At 42.9% G+C, this 25,242-nt stretch overlaps 1 protein-coding gene across 2 annotated transcripts; it reads left to right on the forward strand.

Annotated features, from left to right (window-relative positions):
- Positions 1–267: 267 nt before the first annotated feature.
- On the forward strand, positions 268–24,394 carry LOC142367889 (visinin-like protein 1). 2 transcript variants are annotated; one of them, XM_075449912.1, is made up of 4 exons: positions 268–348; positions 21,384–21,557; positions 23,180–23,395; positions 23,481–24,394. In XM_075449912.1, exons 2-4 carry the CDS (start codon positions 21,396–21,398, stop codon positions 23,676–23,678), a joined length of 576 nt encoding a protein of 191 aa, XP_075306027.1. In that variant the 5' UTR covers positions 268–348; positions 21,384–21,395; the 3' UTR covers positions 23,679–24,394. The 2 variants fall into 2 exon arrangements, with proteins under 2 accessions (XP_075306027.1, XP_075306026.1); XM_075449911.1 differs by having other exon boundaries at positions 315–478.
- Positions 24,395–25,242: the final 848 nt, after the last annotated feature.

A 25,242-nucleotide genomic window follows, 5' to 3' on the forward strand; every position in this document is an offset into this window, starting at 1 on the left:
TAAAGGAAATAATTCAGTTCATTTGGAGGGCAGAAATTCCTCCTACTACGAACAGGTGTCTTCTGTATCCTCTTGTTATGACAGCGGTGGATTTTCTCTTCTCAGCCTTCTACGACACAACATCTCTTGCTGTCTATGTGTCGGCGGCGCGGGCGCGCGGTTGGCGGTGCGGTCGCATGCACGCGCGTGTGAGCTCATGTTTTATTCACAAGCCCTTCCGTCGAATCGCTCGAGAAGGACCCGCCTTCGAACAACGACCCAGCCTATCGGCGAGCGGGGGAGGCGATGTTGATGCAAATGTGTTGGCAAGGGAGACGCAGCGGTTCATTCATCTTCTTCCAGAGAGAGGTGAGTTAACTCGAAGGTTATTTTTTTACATGAGGGAGCAACTGTTTTGGAGGAAAATACTGCTGTGATATTAGCTGAGAAGCACTTTCCTGGTAAAAAAGGAGCGCACTCTTCTCCCAAACATCACAGGGTAAGTAGGGGTATTATTTTCCAGACATTCTCAATGGTCTGCTTTCGTTCTAATGTTGCTGTGTAGCCTACAAATGTGTCGGTGGAAATGTAACAAATAAGCTTTTGCTTGGTAACTAAGAAAACTATATGTAATCAAAAGGCATATGTTATTCTCCCCGAGGCTATATTCTATATTCGGCATGTTACATATTATTTAGCCCTACAAATGACTAAAGTCCGTGTTTCAGTACTTGTTGAGCAGGTGGGTTTCAGTGTCCTGCACAAGGACACTCCAGGCTGAGGAGAACAGAAATCTCTGTAGAGTAGGTAAACTTGATCTCACTGGTATGTGAGATTTGGTGAGTCATTTTTGAAAGAACAAGCTAATTCAGAGGTGGAATGTCCTTCATGGTTTGGGGGCAACGAATGGATGAATAAGGTGAACTGCAAGTGCGTGGAAACCTGCTGTGGTGTGGCGTGTTATAAATGGAGCCAGATAATGTGCTGCTCTGTGCTTGAGGAATCTGTGGAGCCTCTAAATTCCCTCTGAGTGTCTGGCCGTCCTAAAATGTAACAAGTCCACCAGGAGTTCATGTGCATGTTTGCAATTAAAGTGTGAAGCTGTGAGTCAAAGCCTTAAAAGTCACGTCCTGTTGTAAGTGCAGAGAGGAGGAAAAGGAGTGGCAGGCTGAACTGGAGGTTTAGTGGCGGCTGATGAATCGGGCAGTCTGGACGATCAACAGGACCACACCGATGTGTGTGTGAGCTTGTTGACCAGTGAGCCTCACATAGATGCCTGTTTAACCGCCATGTCAGAGGAATAATTCTGCCACCGTGAGTGTGATGGAAGCCTACGTGTCAATATGTCATCCTGGATCTATACCTAAAGTACAACACTCTCTCACATTGTGCAGAATTCTGAGTCACTCATAGGCTACGTTCAGACAGCACACTGAAGTGACCCAAATCTGTGCGACCTGTATCTGATCTTTTTATGACAGTCTGAACAGCACAGATCGGATTTTTCCAAATCCGATCCAGGCCACTTGGATGTGTGGTCCTAATTCCGATACGTATCTGATCTTTTGCCATGCGACTGCAGTCTGAACGGCCAGGGCGCATTTATCCGACCTACGCGTCTGAAAAGCCGCTCACATCACAGTCCCACCACTCCTGGCTACGGCGACGCACCCAAACGTGTCTTTGGATAGACGATGCCACTGCCCCACAAAAGGCCGGGGCCAAAAGCATAGCTTTTTCTTTTTAATATCCTCTTTAATTATGCCGTGATTAATGTGCTGGCTCCGGCTGCACAACAACTTTAAAATGTAAATGTAGATGGCCAAGTCCTGCACCCAGCCACAGCAGAAAGTCTCGTAAGATTCTAAAGATTTGTGACTTTTAAACTCCTGCATAGTGTAGTAACTTACACCAAAGACAAGATAATTTACTATGTCCATATATGTGCACGCAGGTAACTGGTCCAGGTCTCTGTGCCATTCTGCTGCAGGGAGCTCGTAAGGATCAATATTTTGGATGCTCGAGAGCTTCTCCAAATACCGCTGCTTTGCGCTTGTAATAAGCTTGTCCCTGTAAGGTCCCTTTTCTTTCTGCATTGCTTTGCTTTCTTTCTTTTTTTTATTGTATTCGTCTCTGTCCTGCCGAAATGATAAATGCGGGAAATTTAAAGATATCTGGAATATATTGGCGCGCCGCCGTTAAGTTCTGATGGCGTTGCCCCTGGCAACCAATAGCGTCTCCTGCCAACATGGCCGACCGGCTCACGTGACTCCTCATTCTCAATATGCATTCCTACTCTTGCCATCCATGTTTACTTCCGCAAACACTGGGCACGCTCGCTGCGTATGAGTCACCGTACGCTCTTCTGCGCATGCGGGATAGTATGGGGCGGTAAGCCGTTCACACAGCAGGCCACATACAGGTCGCATTTAATTGCAATGTGAACGACCTCACAAAAAAATCCGATTTCACAAAAAAAATCGGACTTGAGCATCAAGGCCTGCAGTCTTGAACGTAGCCATAGTTTCTCTATGTTTTGCTTCCAAGCAGTCAGGCTTTCCTATAATCGTTTAAAGTGGTTTGGAGCTATTAGATCCGCAGGCTTTCTGAAGGTCTTCCAGAGTCTTTCTGAGGGCTTCCGCTGCTTTCTCACACATTTTTTGTCGTGTCCTTGTACCTGACTATTTTTATAGGAATGTATATTTTGTTTGCCGAGCCACTAAACACTGACCAATGGATCATTCAGGCATAAAAAAAAGGCACCTAACTCAAGGGGTGAACCAGTGTTGTGTCTACACGTGACAGACAATTAAGCAAAGAACCAATGTTACATTGAACTTTTAGTTCTGCTAGTACATCTCTCCCAGAATCAACTGAACAAGGTGAAAATAAACTGTGATAGCATGAAATCAGATTCTGTAAGCCCTTCACGGTCCACCTAAAGATGTTTAAGTAAGAGGGATGCGGATTCAGTTTATCTGGAGACTTTGCAGTGTACCATCAAAAATCCCAGATAGAACATGGGCCTCCAGTCTTCATTTTCTAGAAAGCCGTTTCACAAATTTGACCCATAAACGGCTTTGTTTTACAATTAAACTAATTATGAAGTGTGATGGTGTTCCAACCATATATCTAACAGTGTGAACGGGCATGTTTGTTCTAATGTGCTTTCTTCTCGGTCCCACTCTTGCTTGCAATTCATGCGGACCAGATATTTCCAGGAAGTAGTCACCGTTTCTCTGAAAAAAACACACGCAGCTGAAAATGAACTATTCACAAATGGTTGCTGCATCTTACATGAAGAGCACATGGCTTTGGCGCTCTGTGGGCAGTGTGAGCAGCCCTGATCGTTACTTTATTGCTGTTTGTTCTTTACAAAATGCGTCAGAGGAAACTTTAAGGAAGTGCTGCGCTGGGAGGTGTGGGCGGAGCTTATTAACATATTCATAGATCCCAATTCCCTTGATGAGGAAGAAGTCGAAGTCATGCCACATGCAGTATTGAGGCCATGAGAGTTAAACTTGAGATTAAACGATTTTTAGAAAAAACAGATGAGTTATTAGGGAACGGAATCTGCTGTAGTGGGACTTAGATAAAGTAGAAAAAAGTCCAGCCTGACTCGTGACCTCAAAGATGCATCTGGACCTTCAGATGATCCATCTACTGCTCACTGAAGCCTCATCAGAAATGGGCTTTATGGAAGGGTGGCTGTTAGGAAGCCGTTCTTAAAGGACAAGACCGTTTTTTTGACATTGGGCCCTTGATTTCACATTATAACATGATGTTCTACTCACCCCTGCTTGTTGTTGGTAATTTGGAGCTGTTCCGAAGATATTCGAGAGGCGTCTGGCTGCTCTCTTGAGGTATTCGGCCATGAAACGGTTTCCTATGGGCAACGTTATACAGGCACAAACTATGCTGTTTATAATTTATTAATTACTGTACACTAGCACTGATAACATGGAGGTGCGTCGCTTACTTAAAAAAATCCGGGTTACTGTAATTTTGATTTTTTTGTCGTAAAGTGGGTGTTACTGACGTCCTCGTCGTGCTTCTACCACAGACAGCCCACAGACCTGCTGCCTATTTATTCATTCGGCTAAAATTCAAAATTACAGTAACCCGGATTTTTTTAAGTAAGCGACGCACCTCCATGTTATCAGTGCTAGTGTACAGTAATTAATAAATTATAAACAGCATAGTTTGTGCCTGTATAAGGCCGATTTCAGACCAGAGTGTGGCGTGGCGGCAGCGAAACGACGGCAGTCTTACGCCGGTTATCAGGCGGTGTGTTCAACTTGGCTTTTCACACCGGACAGTCCGCGGCCACGGTAGTTCTGCTCCAGCCCTGTCTGCATTCCCCATTCATTTCAACGGGACACCGTCGGCCGCTGCCGTCCAAATTCCGCTCGAGTTCTATTTTCCAAAAGCAGCGCGGGACGGAGGCGTCTCCGCGCCGCTACCGCCCGACTACCGCCGCGTCGGAGTGCAAGGACAGATCTGTTTCCATGTATTTTCACCTCCGCCGGTGAAAATCGCTTCCGTTCCGCCACGCTTTGCCGCCCTGGTCTGAAATGGCCCTAACGTTGCCCATAGGAAACTGTTTCATGGCCGAATATCTCAAGAGAGCAGCCAGACGCCTCTCGAATATCTTCGGAACAGCTCCAAATTACCAACAACAAGCAGGGGTGAGTAGAACATCATGTTATAATGTGAAATCAAGGGCCCAATGTCAAAAAAACGGTCTTGTCCTTTAAGGAAGGGAAACAAGGAGAAAAGGCTGAGGTATGCCAAATGGCACAAGAAGTGGACTGAAAATCAGTGGCAGTGGGTCCTCAACATTATTGAAGCAGTGTGGGATCATATTGACAGAGAACAGAACAAAAGTCAGCCCACATCCAAAGAAGAGCTTTGGGATGTCCTTCAAGGAGCCTGGAGAACTATTCCTGAAGACTCCTTAAAGCAATACTATGTAACATTTCTACCTTAAAATAACAGCTTGAAAAAAATTGTGCGGCTAGAATGAGTTTTAATATTACGATTGGCCTGTCTCCTATGCCCTTCGGGGGTCTGAGTTGGAATAACTGCGCTATGTAACTTTGCTGGACCGGCCCGGGAGCTGAGGGGAAGTACTTCGACTTGCTTTCTGGCACACCTACCGCAAAAACAAATAGACCCCTCTCACGCTCCCAGGTACATTTGATTACTCTTACCTTCTCGGTGGACATAGCTTGCACCTTCTGACTCCTCGCCGGTTCGTCAACAAACGTGAAACGTGAAAGCGAAAGGGTGTTGTATTTACGACAGTGTAACCGTACATTACCACCAAGCCTGTAGGGGGAGCTCCATAGTGGGCTTTTTGAGAAGTTACATTGTATTGCTTTAAAGAAAGGACAGAAAACTTGTCTAAGATGGTTCAGGCTGTGTTGTATAAGGAACTTGTATAACTGTATAAGGAAATGAATGGACCCTTTTGCACATTACTGTTGTTTTCATACACACACACACACACACACACACACACACACACACACACACACACACACACACACACACACACACACACACACACATCAACGATGAGCACTTCCATGACAAGACAGGTTGTGGCAGTGACAGATCAGTGTGGCTGCTGGCCTTTCACTGGGCAGGTCTTCCTCATGATGTGATGGGTATCCAAGCTGAAGGGAACACGTTCACTTCTCTGGGACATTTGTAAGCTCTTTTGTTTTGGAATAAAATTTGATGTCACATTAATGTTACCTCTACGATACAGGCTGTTTAAAAAAAAAAGTTTTCAGGAGGTAGGACTGCCCAAACTTTTAACTGATTCTGCTCATACAAGAGTTCTGTAGTCGCATCATAGAAATCTTGGCTTCAGCTGACATCAAAACAGACAAATAGTTCTCCATAGATGTCCAACTGTCATTCATATCAATTCTCACTTGTTGTTCGTCTTCATCACATTCGATGAGTTCCATGTGGTAAATTGATCACTTGGTCTTTGCAGTGTTAGATGAATCCTGACTCCACGGCTATTTCCAGCTGTAGGTGGAAAGAATTGCAGCTCCACATCTGACAGCTGACTGACCGACAGTTCACTGGATAGGAAAGCAGATTATTATAGCCACATCCGGTGCTCTGGAAAAGCTGGAAATACCTATTGATCCACATTCTGTGGAGTACAATAATATCAGCTTGGAGCAACATGTTACGCTCCAACATTCTGCATGTGTGCTTGTGTTTTTCCAGGGTCCCTTTCCTTTTTTTTATCTCCTCTGTTCTGCGGTCGTGGATGCATGACGCTATGATACACACACAAACACACACCTTTGTGTCTCCTTCTCCCAGCCCATACATCATTTCCATTTTTGCTGTAAGCCTGTGGCCAGGTGTACCGTGCATCTGCCTCATGCATCACTGGCTCACTGTGTGTGTGTGTGTGTGTGTTTGTGTGAGCTGCTGCATGTGTGTGTGTCTCAAGACTGATTGATTCATCCATTCCCACCACATGCTTTATTACCCAGGGAGACAGATGTTGAAACATAAAGATGTATGTGTGTGTGTATGACACATGGTCTGGCTGATAGTGGTTTAGCAACGTTAAATGAATGTTAAGTGACGGAGTTTCGTTGGGCAGATGAATAATGAGCACTCACAGCTGTCCGTTCACAGCACTGATAGAATGTCCTCCATTGGCTTGACAGATACAGTTAGGTATAGTGGCACACATTGGAAACCATGACCTGGGGCGTGTCTCAGAGGAGGACCAAACAAACACTCTTAATTGTTGTTAACAACAAAGTGTTTGGAGGAACATCTTGCACATTCTTTTAAAAAACATAAGTGAGTGGGCTCTCTCCAAGGGCTTCTCACACTTTGAAAACACACAGTTCAGGTGAGATTTGACACTGAAGCCATTCTTAGGTGTGAATGCGAGTGTGAACATGGTCTACCTCCTCTGTATGTGACGGCCTGTCAGGGTATACCCTGCCTATACTTAGGATCTGTTTACATTAATTCATTTCACCATTTCTTCGTGTCGGCGTCTTGCAAACTATTTACATTTACACTGAAACGGGGATCGGCTGATTCGCTAGTCACATGACTAATCAGCCATCACATCACATGATCGCCCTTGCATCTGGAGCATGAGCAACTGCTTTATATTAACAGATTTATCAGGGCTGCTCTGGACATTCGAAAGTTCTCGCGCCATTCTTCGGCGACAACAACTTGGTCCACGAAATTGTCCCACCATGCGCTGCTTCTTCCCGGTCTAACCCGAAAGCGGCGCTCCATGTACGGCTTGCGTTGCTGCAGTGGCTGGGTTCTCATTATAAAAGCCGAGTAGCTAGAGCTCAGCACTGCGTATCCTCGTTTTTCACCGTTTACAACTGCTAAAATCAGCATCGTATGCGAATGCTTACGTGGGCTGCGGCGTCTTTGAATCCTTCCACCTATGAAGTCGTATTCCAGTATTTTAATGTAAATGGACAGTGCATCCGCGATAGAAACGATATAGAAACAGATTAGTATAAACGGACCCTTAGTTGTGTACCTGCGATGGTACGAGTTAACTGTTCACTCATCTGTGCAGGCGGGCTTCTTGTTTGCACATATTACCAGAAGGATGGCGCACACAGGAGACAAAAAACAGGGTTCGCAGTCATGAGACTGTGCTGTGCAAAAGTTTTCGAATAAAAAAAACTTTATCTACCCCAAAGGGAAAATCCAACGCTGCAGTATTTCTTTTCCTCGTCAGTCGTTACTGTCATTGTGTATGTTTTTTGCTGCTTGCAGGAACAAGCTCCTGTTTTGTGTTGCAGTGCAGCTGAGGAAGCCTCTGACTGAACAGACTCTGTTGTTTCATCACCATGTTACGTAGAGGGTGAGCAGCATTGTTCTTTATGTTCGAATAGAATAGAATAGAATAGAATAGAATAGAATGACCTTTATTATCCCACGAGTCAGAAAATTGCATGTTACAGAGCTCTGTGATGATGTAAAATGGCATATACAAGATGTAAAACAGTACGTACAACATATGAAAATAGTATGGTGCAGGTGAAATAGTCTTCAGCATGCGCTTGCCTTAACCCTCATTGTGCCAAAGGGTATCTTGTCAGGCCTCGTGTGCCATCAGAATCCTTGGTCCATGTTTGGATGATTACAAAAAGCTCTTTCATAAGTCAGAGTTTTTAATGGAGACTGGTGGAGATTATAAGATGACAATATATCTGAAAGATCTAATCCAGGGGCGATTTTAGGATCTGGTCTTTAGGGGTGCCCAGCCCCCCCAGTGCTCACAGAGGCACATTATTTCTCACTAATTGAGGCGAACTAGTACATTTATAAATTTTGGAGCCGTATTAGTTTTGCTTTGAGTAGTATTTTCCCCTACAACATTCAATTTTGACTTCTTCATTTCAAAAGACTTGTGGCTTGACAGGGATAACCGAGAGCCTGAGACCAATATTGAAGAGAACTCAACATTTATTATAGTAAAGAGTTAAAACAAAAACAAATGCTAGAAAATAGATAAAATGGTCACTAAAATAATGCATCCTTGAGCAAAAAAAATGTGTTTTTGCACAATATAATATTTTAAAAATGTGCTGAGCCAGGGGGTGCCGAGCTATCTCACGGTGGTGCCTTGGCACCACTAAAAATACCTTAGCCTCGCCCCCGATCTAATCTGTTTCTTGACATTTCTGCTCTTCTTATCAAAAAATGTCAGCTGCATGGTCTCAGGTGTAGCTTGATCAGACAGGATAAAGACCTAAATAGTCATATTTCACAGTCTCTGCCTAGTTACAAAAGATAAAGTCTGATGACATAGTTTCTGAGTTTTGCATTTTGAGACACAAAGTGGGAACCACAGGGACTCTGCTGCCTTTAAGAAACCGAGATCCCAAATCTATTCTCTAACTGGCCTGGATCTACAGTCTACTTCTGTTTTTGGCAAAAGTCTACGATCCCCTTGGAATATTTAACAGTTTCTATCCTTAAGGCAGTTTGTACAATTAACTGTGTCATCATGTCTCCTCAGGAGCTCGGCTTTGACAGACATACTGTGATGAGCGCTGCTCCCTGCCCCCTCGTTGCACAACGCACACCCTCTGTTTAATAATGAAAACATGTCACATTTCAACATCCTTTTCCAACATTTGACACAGTCGACGCACTTTAAAGGATTTCGACTCGTTGTGCCTATCTCAAGATTAAAAGTCAAAGGGACCCTTCAAAGGCCTTTTCCAGCAGCCCTGAGTGCAAAGCTAACCGAACCTCCCATCATAATCTGCACTGAAGAATATTCAACCATAAAGCAATATTATCTGGCTCACTTTCATCCGTGGCACAAATCACCGGCTATTCTTGTCATTGATATTGCATTTAGGTCTCCCTGTTGTCTGCTTAGTGATGCGACGGTGTTGCATCCTGTCATGTCCGTCTTGCTCTGATGCATACACTGAGCATCATTCTGGATATTACAATCCCATCAATGCATGTTGAAATCAGTCTTGACATTCAGATGCACACAATGATTCAAAATAAAAAGTGATTGGTGCATTTCAAACCATAGTTAAATTGGTATTTATCGTATGAAAGGACTCTGTGGCGTCAGGTTTGCAATGGATCCGCTACAAAGACGTCTGTCATCATTTCATCGATGTGAATAACCTAAGGTAACACATCCCTCTGGTCTGTTTACAAGGAGTCACGGAAACTTGTTCCTTTTCAGATTTAAGCCCGAGAGTTGAAATGTGTTCAATTTCACGGTATATTGTTGATTATGTGCAAAGTTACTGAGAGAGCCCTGGAACAATTTTACCCCTGAGTAATGAGGGGTTAATTTGGAGTCAAACAAATATTTGTGTTAAAATATAGTGTTGAAATACCAAAGTAACATAGTAGCATAACATGCGAGACAGATTTTTAGATCTCTAACTTTTTCGTGCAAATTTATTGATCGCCGATACGATGCCTTTCATTCAAACTATCCGTGCTACAACTTCCGTGCTTTAGAAATGAAGAACAAGACTTATATGTGACTGGTACAAGTAAAGTTGATCTGAAGTAATAATATTTGCTCCGAGTTTATTTTCCGAGGGAATGACCATCAGGCCATCATTTTCCAAAGTGAAATGAGTAAAGAAATGGCAAAAATCACAGAAAAAGAAAGATTTTTGGAAGATTCAGTTGTGTGGGAATACTGGATATTAACACATTGAATACCGGCGGTGTTTACGGAATTATGTCGTAGAATCCCAGCGTTCTAAACCATTTTTTGACGTTTTTTTGTACAGTCACAGCATATTATGTGATAGGGCCACTGAAACATGTTATGGCTCGTTTGAAAGCTGAGACTTTAAACTCTTTGTGGGTCAAAACTGCGTGTCTCTAGTTGCCGCCATTAGCGAGCTATCCTTAGCTAAACCAAGGCGGGTATCCACCAAAATCAACAACAAACTGAGATATCGGGGCTTTTGTGAAACGTGCGCTCTTTCAGCCTGTCGCACTTTAGATACTTACATATCCGGGTCAGAGGATTTGTGTCGTGTCGCATGTTGCAAAGCTAACCTGTTCATAAGACCGCTGCACAACAATCAATGCAGCGCTATCAAAATTGTTCTTGAGTTGACGCAAAGCCATTGGCGTAATGATCAAAATGTCCAGATGATGACACCAGTTTTTGACTGCCATCTATGTCAGTTCTGTTCATCACATAATTACAAAAATCACACAGAATGTGCATTAGAATGTATAGATTCAGAATCCATAAAAAAAAACGTAAAAACGTATTTTTACCATTTGGGAGCCAACGCATGGGCAGTAAAAACGTAGTTTTACGTGACTTGGGAGTCAATGTGTTAACCATATGCATTTTTAGTTTTTTTTTTAAAAATCGTTGCAAATATTGCTGCAACACAGCAAATGTGTTTGATCGTTTATAGCTTCAGCATGAAGCTTTGTATAGAGATTGTCCTCTGCCCAAAAACATCCCCATGGGGCGTTAAGTTTTTTGGAATATGCAACCTCTAGTGGCCATGACACCAGCTGCATGTGAATTGTAAAAGTGGTACCTATGAAGGTACTGGTCGGGTTGTAAAAAGAAGGTAATCTAGTCCCAACCCTGATCGTTTACTTATCCTAACCAAGTAGTTTTGATTTCTGGCTCTACCCAAGAGAAGTCATTGCCTAAACCCAACCAGGAAGTGTTGCGTTATTATTTTAGTGTAAATCTGAGGTGAAACATCAGTTGTCATATTCAAGAAACATCGTGAATTAAGATTAAGATCCGATTTATTGGTCATGCATACACATGAAAGTTGTCCTCTGCTTTTAACCCATCCAGGTTGGCACCTGGAGACACACATGCACATGCACAGGGTCACACACTCAGAGACAGATGCCAACCTGGAGCGGTGGGCTGCCATTCAGCACCCAGGGGGCATGGGGGTACGGTGCCTTGCTCAAGGGCACCTCAGCCGTGACAAGGAGGTGGTCTGACACCCCTACAATCTTTTTTGAGTGGCGAGAGTGGGAATCAAACCACCAACCTTCCGGTTATTGACGACCGACTCTAACCACTGAGCCACGGCCGCCGTGCATGAATGCATGAATGATTAAAAGTGCAGTGTATCAGCGTGCCGGCCACCCCCACCCCTCCTACCTCCTGATGAGGATTTTGTTGCTTCTTAGAAGGAAACTCTTGAGAATGATGTGTGCTTCCAGACATTCTGACATTAGGGGTCATATTTAAGGGTATGAACAAACAAAAGGAAGGAGGCGCAGCACTCACCTGATGATTGGTTTCTCTTTCAAAGTTCAAGACTAGGTGACAAAAAGTGTTCATTGAAAAAAGAAAATTGGTCAGTAGTTCCCTTCAAAATCACCACGGTCATTCGAAATCGATTCATTATTTCCAAATTTATCAAGTGCGGTCTTTTTCTGATGTCAGCCCCCCCCTCAGTATTATTCAGCACTACAGTAGAGCCATCACTACTGAGGCACTCACAACAGTGTGATTTACCATTTGGTTTGTGTTGATTTACTGCTCAATTTTCCCCTGGGTGACAGAAACCAGGAGCCAGCAATGAATTCTTGGGTGATTGTTTGTCTCCAAGAAACCTGCCTGTATGTCAAGTACATACCACTCATCTTGTAGTTGCTGCCGACAGAAATCAGACAGAGATGCTTTATCACTGAGTCGAGGCATAGCTGCCCATCTGGGCATGTGTGAGGTGTTTTTTTTTTCTACTAATAAGCAAACTGAATAGAAAGCAAACTATCAGCACTGTATTTTTATTCTCATCATCCTGACAAGTTTGCAGCGTTTTTCTCTGGTCCTGGAACACCTGAGCCTTACAACCAAAGCTCTTCCCTGCGGGGAGGTGTGTGTTGTGCATACTGCAGAGCGAGTGTTTGCCTGAGTTGAGAAGTGACGCTGGAATATTATTAACCGCATTTTACACGGCTGTGCAGGTGTGTCGGGGCGCAGACAATTAGTGCGGCACTCTAACATGAGTCACGCAGACATCAGTGAATGTGTAACAGTTGCGGCAGTGGACAAAATGCAGAGGTGAATAAGTGATGTTTTTTGAGATCCAGGAAAATAAAGGTTAGCAAGAGACTGACTCATAAGGTCTCAGGCTACCGCTGCTTTGTCCCCCATGTTTCTCCCCTGGCTCGACACGCCGCCTGGTCTTAAATTAGGGTTTGAGGTGAGCTGCGTTTCTATAGCGATGCATCCTTTCTGCTCCAGTCTCCAGAGAGATGTATGTAGATTAAGACAATATAAAGAACATGCTGACAGGAGGAAACACCTAGGCACCAGCACGTCCAGTCATCACACTCCAAGATCTGAAACAAATGTCCATATTCATGCTATTTTACCGAGGCTTTCAAACAAACTTACTGTAATAAAGAACTTGTGTAACACTTTGTTGTATAACATGAATATTTAATCCAACAACATCATTTTTACAACCACTGCAACTCTTAATAGTATCACTATTACTGTAGATCTAATATCTCAGCAATAGTATTTGAAATAAGATAACTAACATCTTTTGAAACGTGCCTTTTTGTATGTTCTCCTTAATAATGAAATGTGTTTTTATTACCTGAATGAACTTTTGCATCTTTTCAAAACTGCACGAGGTTAGGCGGCTGCCTCGAGCTTCTCTTCAAAAGTGGATGTTCAGCAGGATGAGGATGTTGCTCAGGTGTGATAAACGTTTGTCATCCCGGACATTTCTGCAGTAGTTTCAAGACTTAAAATGGAGATATGTGACGACACCTCATCACTGTGATGCCTGTCAACCACAGCCAGGATTTGTCTGCCCGCCTGTGGGTAGACAAATCATGACAAGTCAAACATTGCCTCAACTTTCCTTCGGTAACTTAAACAGAGTCAAGTCTTTACTTTCTGACAGCCCAATAATCCACATACGCCAAGTCAGACACATTTTAGACATTAAAGAAAAATGCTAAATTATTAACACATCCCACAAAAGTATATACAATTGTAGGTAATATGAACCCTAGATATTGTTGTTTTGTGTCATCAACCTGCAATGCATTCCTAAAAAGTTGGGAAAGTTACAGTTAAAGGTAAAGAGGGACGATGCCATTCTTCTCACAACACTTACAAGACATTCTGCATTGATAATATCAAGCGGGGAAGCATTTGAGTTGTTATTTTGTCCCATTCCTCCTCCAAACACATCAACCTTGCTACCCATACCCTCTTTTTCACCAGATACGCCTTCATAACGTATCCAGGATGTGGTTTTGCATTGTCCTGTTGAGAAATGCACCGAACAAAAGAGGATGAGGATCAACAAATGGGATGGACAAGACGGATCATGAAATGTCTTAAAAATCATACCGTCTGCAATGGAAAAAGTCAAATAAATGGCACGTGTGGCCAAATTCAGGTGTTGACCGTGATAACCAAAGACCTAAATAATGGGCGTCAGGTTGATATTACATATGTAATTACTGGTGATTTAAAATAGCTAATAAATTCCAAACATTTTTGAAGATTGATTTTTGTAGGAATTCACTGTTGTGAATTAAAGGAATAGATTTTGATCATCCTCTGATATCGTTATCATTATGAATGCTTTCGGCCACCTTCATTGTGTCCAGCCCTAATAGTAACATATTAATCTCTTTAAGAGAAAATACTCAGCGAAATTCAACATTTTTTTGAAGAGTGAAGTGACTGCATGAGAATTGACGTTGATGTTAAAACCTTCCTCAGTTCAGCGGCACATATCTAATCAGAGACGGAAGTGGAAGACTCCGACCAGTGTTCTGGTTTTACAGTAAAGCCCCCCACATCACGGCCATATGTCAGACAGCCAGTTGGTTGGGTTCAGCTGGCAGAGGGACGGTTTCGATTGGCCGTCAGCCTCGGTCTCTGCTGGATGGCGGTTTGGCAGGGAGCCGGGTAACTGCTGTCAAGGCAACATATTTTTCTGTTGCCTTTCTGGTGGTTTGATGAGCTGCTGTCATCAAGTTATTGTTTATTATTCACATATCAATAAGTGAGCCTCCAGCTTTCTGCCTGTATTCCCCTCCTTTACTCGGCGTCCCTGCATGCACGTACGCACTCACAGACTGTACTTCACTGAGTAGTGCATTGCAGGACTGGTATTGGACTAGTATCCTATTGATTGTTCCCCATATTGTGTCCATCGTGCTTTTTCCACTCTCACAAAGGTTATTACTGTCGCACATAGACAACACAAGCTGGTGGCAGCGTACGGGAGGTCCAGCTTCCCATTTTTGCTCTCTTTCCAACTCAATTACAGCTTTTGCCAGCTAATCATTTTCCCTCTCAGAGACAGCAACACATTTCCCCCTCTGGGGTATGTTCAGCTGAAGCCACAGAGCACGAGCATAACAGTGTATTCAACCCTGCCTTCTTTCGTGGGGAGTTCAGTTTGTGCGCTAAAGGAGCAATGTTTGGACTGCAGGGTGTTAGTCGAGGATAATTAGGGTGTGATTTTAGTTTTTATAACACGATTGCCTCGTGGCTTCAGTCACATCGGTCCAAATCATTACTGTGATAGGTTCCATAGGTTCAGCTCAGGGCATCCCATCATCATAAACAAGTTCCTCAATTTTGAAACACAGCCACCGAAACAGTTTTCCTCCAGCTTCAGTAACGCATACTCTTTCACCAGCTTATCAGCTCGATCGCCGTCAAGCTGGCCTGACTAACGCACACTCACACACAGTGGCAACACACACAGAGTCTTGTATTTACACCTCAGATAAGACTCAGTGTTTACCACCAGTCACTCTACTGGATCTCTGTGGGGAGATAGATTTCTACACGCTCATCTTATCTGCCTGACACCTTTGGATATTTCTCCCTCATCCAATCTTCATCTGCATCACCTTCTCGGTCAGCCGCTCTCTTTTCTCTCTGCAGAGTGGTGAATCCAGATGAAATGATTGTCCTGCTCTTTTTCCCCCTAAATGCACAACCTCTCCATCTTCTCACTGTGCCCTTTCTCCTCCTGTTTCATTTCCATATCCATGTGAGTGTGACATGTGTCATAGAACTAATTTGTCCTTCTTGGCACCTGGTTGATGCTGCTATTTTTATGTGAATGTGTGTGTTGACATGAATGGAATCTTAAAGATGTCATCCCTCACAGCAGCAGCATGTTGCCAAGCCAATCGATGGCTTTATAGAGTGGAGGAGTTGGTGTTCAGGGCTCTACGTTTGGCTTAGAGAATAAAGCACTTTCATAGTTACAAAGTACCCGAGGCTCTCATGGAAATTCATAATTTTTTCAGGTCTTCTATTGAAAATGTACAGAGCTTCATGGGGAGGAGAATCAGGCAACAATGACCACAGTCAACAAGTATGGATATGGATGGATTCCTTTGCAAAACTCCAACAGTTAGTATCCTCAGTTCCCATATACAGAAAGCGAAAGTGACACTAAACATGTCTTTATTAAAGACTTTGGGTAACTTTGAGTGTTGCAGACATCATATTGAATTATTTTGGGTCAGTAAAGACACTGAAACTATTTTCTCTGAACCTCTTGAGTTTTTGATAGATTTTGCGAAAAACAATCACAACTTTTCTGGAAAATGGGGTTTGTATTTTTACATACATATTAGTATATATATTAAGCCTGATTTATGGTCGTCTACAGAGTCTCCGTCGATGGAGATCCTCCCGGAAACGCTCTCCGTCGCTTGCGTGCGTCGGCCAAAATTCCGATCTATCCGTCGACGAGACGGAGACTCGCGGAGACTGCAAGGGTTGTGATTGGTCGGCTAACAACATAATTTCCTGAATCACTTTTCCGGTTTAGCGCCTTCCTCTCAGAACAACAACACCGCCATTTTTGAAAGAGTTTACTTTGTGCCGGTCAACATTTGGTCAAAATTATTTGCATTTCAATTTCAACAAGCTCCAACTCCAACAACAGTCTTTCTCTCTCGGTCGTCATCGTTCACTGTGAGGAGTGGAACGGAGCCGCAAGGTGAACAATCAATCAACGACTTTCACGATAGACGTCGCAAAATTAGATCGGGAGGTGAATTGCCTTGCGTATCCGACATCCCGACGGAGAACTTTGGAAGGTTTAATAGCCTCTGCGTGACCACGGAGTCGCATTGACGGATAGCGACGGAGAAGCATACCGACGCCTTTAGTATTTGAAATGAAGCTGATGACAAATGATACGTACAGTGCAAGGACTTATTGTTGTTGTAGCATGCATATAGCATGCTAATGAGAGTTAAATTGAGGGTTCCTGTGCCCCATTGTCAATCAAAGTGTTTCTGTTGGGCCACATGCTGCCGACTGCATTGCTTAGAATTATTTCATTCATTGCATGCTCATTTCCTGTGTGCTGCAGAAATGTTTTTTTTCAATCGTTTCTTTTCACTTAGCCAAAGAATGCTGATTGTCGAGTTATGATTTCTGAATTTAATCACACGCATTTTCTGTCACTTTTCCTGGTTTTGCACCAAACATATAAACCACACGTGCACGCATTCGTTCTGACGCATGCATTAAAACAAGCATTGCCTCCTCTTAATCAGCCAAAAAGAGAAAATGGTAAAGAAACCGGTTAATCTGGATGTCAAGGCTTCACCTCGACTCCCCAGAGGTTTGACTTATTGGCTCTGAAAGGCAAAGGACAAAACACTTACGGTTATCTCCACATAACCTTTACCACCTCGGTACTGTCGCTGCATGTGCTTCTCATACAGAGAGTAAAATCTCATCTCTGACAGATGGAGGGTGAAAACAAAGTTACAACTGTGCAGAGTGTGAGTGTGTTCGTGAGTGCCCGGTGGGGTACGAGCCGAAATAAACTTGTGCCACAAGTTGGTGTGCCAGTGTGGTCATTCATTTTCAGATCTACTTTAGTGGACACTGGCAACGCTTTATAGATGATTACATTTTCATTTCAAATGTGTGATGCTTCAAATGTCTCCGACAACACGAGCCATCTCTCCTCACAGCTGCCCGTCTGCACCTGACTTTAGGAAAGGGCGCAAATTGAAGTGCTTGTTTTTTTTTTATTTTCATTATTTCAACAATACAATAACAACAGTAACCCTCCCCCACCACTCATGCGGATCCCTTTTCGGTTACCAACATCTACTACTGTGCTCCTTCATGTAGCTACACTATTTGCATCAATGTAGACAACACATAAATTAACTATAACAAAATTAGACACAGAAAATAGCTCCAAACAAGGTCGATACATCAAATTAGTAAAATAAGCACTACGTCCGAGAAATAATTGGTTAATAGAAAATAAATGAATAACAATAAGAAGAAGAACCACTACTTAAAACTTGCATCTCTCCACTATATGACCCCTTTCAGGAGCCCTTTAAAAAGTTCAAGTATTTGCCCCACTTTGCTTCTTGTACATCCAGTCTGCCCAGTCATTTATATGAAATTTTTTCGAATGCTGCAACTCGTGCCATCTCCATAGCCCACTCTTAAAGAGAGGGCACCCCCTCCGTCTTCTATCCCCTGATAAGTACTTGTCTGCCAATCATGATACTGGTTTGGATATAACTTTTGATATGTTTATCCTGTCCTGTCAGAACTGAATGATCACCCAAAATAAATAATTTAGGGTTAAATGGCATTTGTATCTCTGCAATCTCACACAAGTTATCATAAGTATTATTCCAAAATTGTTGGACTTTATCACATGACCATAAAACATGAACTAAAAACTACCTTCCTCAGACTTGCAAATTTAAGTGCTTGTTTAGTAAATCTACACAGTGAAAGTTCTTAAAATTAACAAGTCACTTCTGATTCCTTTCATTTGTGTCACACAACAACTTCCTTTGTTGAAACAGAGTAGGTGCAATTGTTTTTAATGGCTAACGGTGGCTGAAGTCTTTTTTCTTACAACTGTAAAAGTCCAAAATGCTTTGATTTCATTCACATAAGACAGCAGAGAATAGATGAAGCTGTAGTTCAGACCGGCCCAGAATGAAATCTTTTTGCATTTTTCCTTCTTTAACAGCAGCCTTTTTTTCTTTGAACAGCTTTGCAAAGATTCTGTGTGGCTCTTAAACTTGATAACATCACAGGCTGTATTTATAAAACTGATTCAACAAGCTGGTTCCGATCTCATATAAATATCTTCTCTCGCTTTTCTTTATTTTTTTTAAACAAATGTTTCCCCTACAGTGTCTTCAACTTGATAGGAATGCAACATCCAAAATAATAGCAGACTTTGCAGTGATTTGGGGGTTAGGTGCCCCTGTCTACATGAGTCATCACCATAAAGCACAACGGGGCAATATTTCAGGCACTAAACTGCCCTCGCGCTATTAGGTTTTGTGGCCGCCTGGCTCTGCAGCGTCGGCTGTGTCCTGGTGTCAAAAGCTGTCAGACGAGACTGTGAGTCAGGGATGGCGTCATGAAGGCACTGCAGTGGTCATATGTGTGTGGTGGTGGTGGGTAATGGGCCGTTTTATGGGCAAACCTGCAGGGATGACATCAGCGGTCTCACTGACACAGTCTGATTATGGTGGCAGAATGATGACCACCACCGGTGACCATTTCAACAAACTGTTACAACACATCTCGTCTCGTGCAGGTTTGCATTTTTTGAGTTACAACCACGTTTCTGCAATAAAAACTTTGAGGGACACCTTTTTTTTTTTTATTGATTCTCCATTACACCTTTGTACAAAGTCATATTTCTTTCTGATGTGTAATTAGAGCTCGTTCCTACTCATTTATGTGTAAAACTTTGCTTCTGCAGAGGCATTAAAAACGCCCCAATAAGTGTCTGTAGACAAAGAAAGATGATGAAGATGCACAAGATCCCATATGTCCTGTGGTCAAGCCAGAATATTTTAAACCGGTGCTGGTGAGGAGGATAAATTGCTAAAAACGTTACAGCTGCACGTCCTTTACTAAAACAACCGAAAAAGGAAAAAGTGGCAGGAGAACTCTGAACAGTATTACGACGCATGCTTGGGTGTGTTCCGGCATCTGTTCAGCTGGGATGCATCTTCGTTATTATGTTCTGTAGACATTTAGTTTTCTTATTGGAGCAATACATGTCAGACAGGATTTATACACGTCTGCCAAGGATATACAGCTTATGGATAACATTATGAGTCCATGTCTAATACTGGGGAGATCTCCCTTTTTTCTACTGAAAGCTTGGAACATATGCTGTTTTTGGTAACAATTCAATTAATTAATTGAATTCCAATTGGCTTGAATTGGACTTATTATCTAAGTGCCTTGAGATGACATTTGTTATATTTGGCGCTATATAAATAAAAATTAATTGAATTGAATTAGCAGACCCTTTGTCACACGGTGAGGTCAAGTTGGGTTTTGTCTTGTCTCCATGTTTAGTCATTTCCTGTTTTATTTTGAAGTGTAACTCTCCTCTTGTTTCAGGTCACTTGCCCTTCCTCATGTATCACCCGTTGGAGTGTCTTCCCTGATTCCTGATTGTGTCCACCTGTTTCCCATTGCCCTCATGTGTCTTATAGTCTGCGTCTCCCTTTGTCTTGTGCCTGAGTGTTTCGTTTTGTCGTTCACCCGAGCCTGCCACAGTCAAAGTAAACCTTGCCTTGCTCGTTCGTACAAAGCCACGATTCATTGCCTCCTTGCGAGTGATTTTTTTGTTTGTAAATTTTGTAATCTAGTCTTAAGTTTTCATAGCCATTTTTTGATAGCCTCGGTTAGGAGTGATTTTTGTTATAGATAGCGTTTCAAAGATTTTGTAGAATCTCCGGTTTTTAGGAGTGTTTTAGTCGTTTTTGTTTCTAGTACAAAGTTGTTTTTCCTCCTTAGGGAGTGATTTTTGGTTTATAGTTCATAGTTAATTGCCCTCCTCTTAGCAGAGTGAGTTTTGGTTGTTTTTTTCCTCTTTTATTTATTAAGTTTTATATCATATATAGAATTACATTTTCATAGCTGATTATTTCATCACATCGTACTGGTGGTTGGATTTATATAATAAAATCTAATTGGATTCTCTGCAGCTGAGTCCTCTTTCAAGCCCAGGTCTGACACCCTTTCAGTACTGTAAGTTGTGTAACCCGTGATTTTGACTTGCCCAACACTTCCCTCTGACGCTCGATTGGATTGAGCTCTTACGCTCACATCCCCATTGAAGCCTCTTTTGGTGGCGCACACCCTGACCAGTCGGCGCCTGTGCAGCTCTTTTTCAGCGATGTGAGCCACAGTACCAGCCTTTATTCCCCATGTGCATCACTGAGCCTTCACCGCCCAGGTGCCTGTAGGCAGTTCACCGGTTTTCTTTCCTTGGTTAAGCTTCGGTTGGTCCTGACAACTGTACACCAGGAACATCCAACAAGAACTTCAGCTTTGGAGATGCTATGATCCATCTCATGCTATTTGGGTGAAATCAAGCTCAAATCCTGACGCTTAACCTTTTTTTACTGCTTGCAACACTTAAACTTCAAGAAGAAAATGTTCTCTTGCTGCCTATTGTATGCCACGGGGCTATTGTAACAAGATAATCAGTGTTTTTCATTTCATCTTACAGTGCTCATAATGTTATGGCTGATAAGTTTATCATTAAACTTTTTTTTCCAAATATGCATTATTTTCATCACAGAATATCATCATGTCAAAAGAGAAAAGACTCTTACAGGACTAAATGCCATGTACTGCATATTTTGACACACAGAGCCACAACAAAACACTGCAGACTTTCTTTGACTGCGTCCATGTGTAACTAATTACTTGTTTGCATCCATCCTCGAGAGACGTTTGTTCTTCAACAACACAGGGGCATCGCTGCTGTTTTGAGTTGTCTAGCACCTCCCCACCTGTGTCCTAACCCCCGTCTCTCTCTCTCTCCCTGTGCTCCCTCACATAGAAGTGAAGCGTCATGGGGAAACACAACAGCAAACTAGCCCCAGAGGTCCTGGATGACCTGACCAAGAGCACAGAATTCAACGAGGCAGAGCTCAAGCAGTGGTACAAAGGCTTCCTCAAAGATTGCCCCACAGGCATTCTTAACCTGGAGGAGTTCCAGCAGCTCTACGTCAAGGTGAGAGCGATGTGAAGTGGGGGAGAGAAGGGATATGGAACAGTGGAGAGGAGATCGTGGTAACTGATTAGGCTCTCCTACTGAAAGTAATGTTTTTGCAGCCATTTCCTGCAAAGCCTACCTTTAAAATAGCTCCAGTTATGTTTACTCTTTCTGTTTCACAGTGAAAAAGAAGAAATACACTGATGTGTTGATATTTATATTAATGAGACTGGTTAAACTGTGTTTTCGGCACAAAGAGGTGATTGATTCTTTAATCTAAATTTTCCCACCCCTCCCCAGTGTTAAAGTATATTGAATGACCGCCACAGTAAACTTTTAAAGATAGCCCTGTTCTGCCTCGTCTTGCTGTTTTCTACCTAAATGCTGCTGTTGTCGCGGTCCTTGAAGTCATTTAGCCGTCTCTTTTTAGGATCTCTCACCCAGCAGATGGAATCATGCTAGTCTACCAAGCCTAAATCTTTGGGAAACACTGTAATAGCACCTGCTATTCTGTTATTTTCCCAGAAACTTCTTTAGAATTTCCTGTAGTTTTTTCAAATGCGAGAACACTGCGATGACTCAACAGCAATTTACAATGTCTACATCTATCTTTAGATCTATGATATTTTAAATGGCCTGTGCCTTTCCTCACAGGGTAATTCACTCCAGGTCAGCTTTGAACGCTACAGAAAACAACCGTGGGTTGTAATTATAGCGGGGAAAGGCTCTACGGCTCCATCTTTCACTTTAGGCCTTTTAGAATATAGCATTAGCACTAATAAACCGAGCAAAACTATCTCGATTAATTGTTTTAACAACTTCAACACATTTAACACAATGTAGTAATGACATGTCACAGTGTGTCCGTACAGTGAGCCACTGTTCTGCTCTCTTGTCCTCTGAGCTTTGACTGTTGTTGCCCGTTGTCTTTATGACTCATATGCTCTGCGCCCCTGTGTTGTGTCTGTGTTAATATTCATGCATGGCATCATTGGTACAAAATGAGGCCAAGAACAGATCTGCTGCTACCTGCTCCAAGTTGAAATAGATAAACTGCACACTTTGGGCCTCGACAAAATGTATAGGCTTTGACTATGAATGTCAAAAAAACTATGAATGTTTCCTAAATTGTCTTCCCATTTGTCTAGGTACGCACTTACTCTAGCACTAGTTATGCTCTTAGCTGTTTGGTTTTGGAAGGAAATGCACTTATGATTTCTTGTGACCTGAAGTTCTTTTGCCTACCGATGTGGAACACACTTATTGTAAGTTTGGATGAAAGTGTCTGCAAAATGACCGTAATGTAATGTAACGTAATGTAAAAAAGCATCAGAAACAGTGAGACTTCAGGGCACAATTAAAGAAAGTTCACAAATCAGACCGGTTGTAGTATGGTTGGTCGATTCTGGTTAGGGTTTTGCAGTTAATGGTTAAAGATCGAAATATAAAGGAAGTCAATTTAGTATTAATAGTCTAAGTTTATACACAAAATTTAGTCCACTCTCTCTGCTTCCATACAAATTAAGAGGCTAAAATACACTTGGTCCTCAGCAGGTGTGAGCCCCTCTGTAAAAGTTTGGTCAGTTTGCTGCTCTGGAGCAACTTTATGTGTTTGTTTTTTCCTGTTTTTCCCTCTCAAGTTTTTTCCCTATGGTGACGCCTCCAAGTTCGCTCAGCATGCATTTCGGACGTTCGACAAAAACGGCGACGGAACCATCGACTTCAGGGAGTTCATCTGCGCCCTGTCCATCACCTCCAGGGGCAGTTTTGAGCAGAAACTCAACTGGGCCTTTAACATGTACGATCTGGACGGAGATGGGAAGATCACACGTATGGAGATGCTGGAGATCATCGAGGTGTGTGTTTGTCAAAGTGGAAAGAAATGGGGACTATAAAGTGTTAGACTTGGACTAAGAATTGTTTCCTTTTCCCCTCCCGCAGGCCATCTATAAGATGGTCGGCACGGTGATCATGATGCGTATGAACGAGGACGGGCTGACCCCTCAGCAGCGCGTGGATAAGATCTTCTCCAAGATGGACAAGGACCACAACGATGAGATCACCTTGGAGGAGTTTAAAGAGGCCGCCAAGTCCGACCCTTCTATCGTCCTACTGCTGCAGTGTGACATGCAGAAGTAGAACGGCAGGGGTAGAGAAAGGGAGGAGGGAGGAGGGGGGAGGGAATGGCCAAGAGCCGAACTGAAAGTAGGGAAGGGAGGAGGCTGAGAGAAGAGCGGGGTGGGAGAAGTCAGGGAGGGATGCAGCTAGAGGCAGGAGGAGGAGAGAGGTTTATGAGGCAGTAATGACTGGAAATGAGCCATGTTTGGAACATGGTGGACCCCTGATTGATGCCATTCTTTTTTTCCCGGCGCCCCGCTGTGCAGCGCACTTCTGCAGCACACTGCTGCTTCAACCTAGATGGGCGCCTTGATAGATTCAGTCAGACTGTGTGTGAAAAGTGGAAATCCCTCCTGCTCTGTTTGGCACAGACTAAAGAAGTATGGTGTCACTCGTGCTTTCACACGGGCGAGCTCTGCGCCTAGCATGCGAGATTACAAGGCTGCGGGATGGCAAATGTGTGAAGACTGGCCACCTTTTGAGAATGCAGCTTTGCTTTCATACAATAGTCAATGTTTTACTGCTTGATGTGGACGTCAGGGTAAAGTCACTGCTTACTTCAAGTCCACCCACTACTGGGAAAAAAAGGAATGGCATTAACCCAAATAAGGTCCTCCTGGTTCATCCAGTGTCAGAAAATAAGCAAATGTTTGAGTGCTGGAGAGAGAAATCTGTAAATGAACAATACCATTAGCCGTGTGTGTGGGTTCAAGAATATATATATATATATATATGTACATATATATATATATAGATAGAGATATCTATATATATATATATACACACTGCCTCGTGAAGCTAGATCAAACTGCCATGACTGCGTTCATTAGCGGCTCCACAGCCAAACTCACGACCAGTTATATGTAGCCTTTCTGGCAAATTATGGCTCAGTGTCCACCTGCTATACTCTGTAAATAGCAGACAGGCAGGTGATGAAAGACTCAGACAGCTGTCACCGGCAGTAAGGTGAGGCATACTGATGTGCTGCTCCTAGACTTCTGGCTGCGCCTAAAGCCTAAGCAACAGAATCAATATCTTGTCGAAAAGATCACAGAGGACTTGTAACCAGCTTAGAGTAAAGTCTTGATCTTCTCGTAATGTAATCAGAGCTTTGTTCAGCAGGTAAACAAGCCCCCCTTCATAGCTCCAAATTTTTATTCATGCTTACAGAAGTCTATCAGCTGTTTCACATCGTTGCAGTTTCTTTCTAATCCTAAAATACTTTTTGGTCAATTTGGTTCAGTCTAACAGTGTGTTTTATTTTTGCTGCGTGTCAGTTTGTAAGTGGCATCGCGGGTTTGCTCTTTACGCCTTTCTCACGGTGCCGAAGTCAGTCACGTTCCAACTCCAATTAATCTGCATACCGACTTAATAAGCAACTTGGTGTAAAAGAGAGAGAGAATAAAACACAAAGCTTGTCAACTTTGTGACGTATTTGCATGAAGAGGGGCGAGAAATAATGGAAAACACCACTCCGAACAAATCATGGTCTTGCTTATTTAAAATCACTTATTTGAGCAACAGGAGGAGCCACTAGACTAGCATGGAGTGGGGATAATCAGGACAGTAATTATAGGTCTTATGG

The sequence above is a fragment of the Odontesthes bonariensis genome, chromosome 18 (genome assembly GCF_027942865.1).
Source record: "Odontesthes bonariensis isolate fOdoBon6 chromosome 18, fOdoBon6.hap1, whole genome shotgun sequence".
NCBI classification, from domain to species: Eukaryota; Metazoa; Chordata; class Actinopteri; order Atheriniformes; family Atherinopsidae; genus Odontesthes; species Odontesthes bonariensis.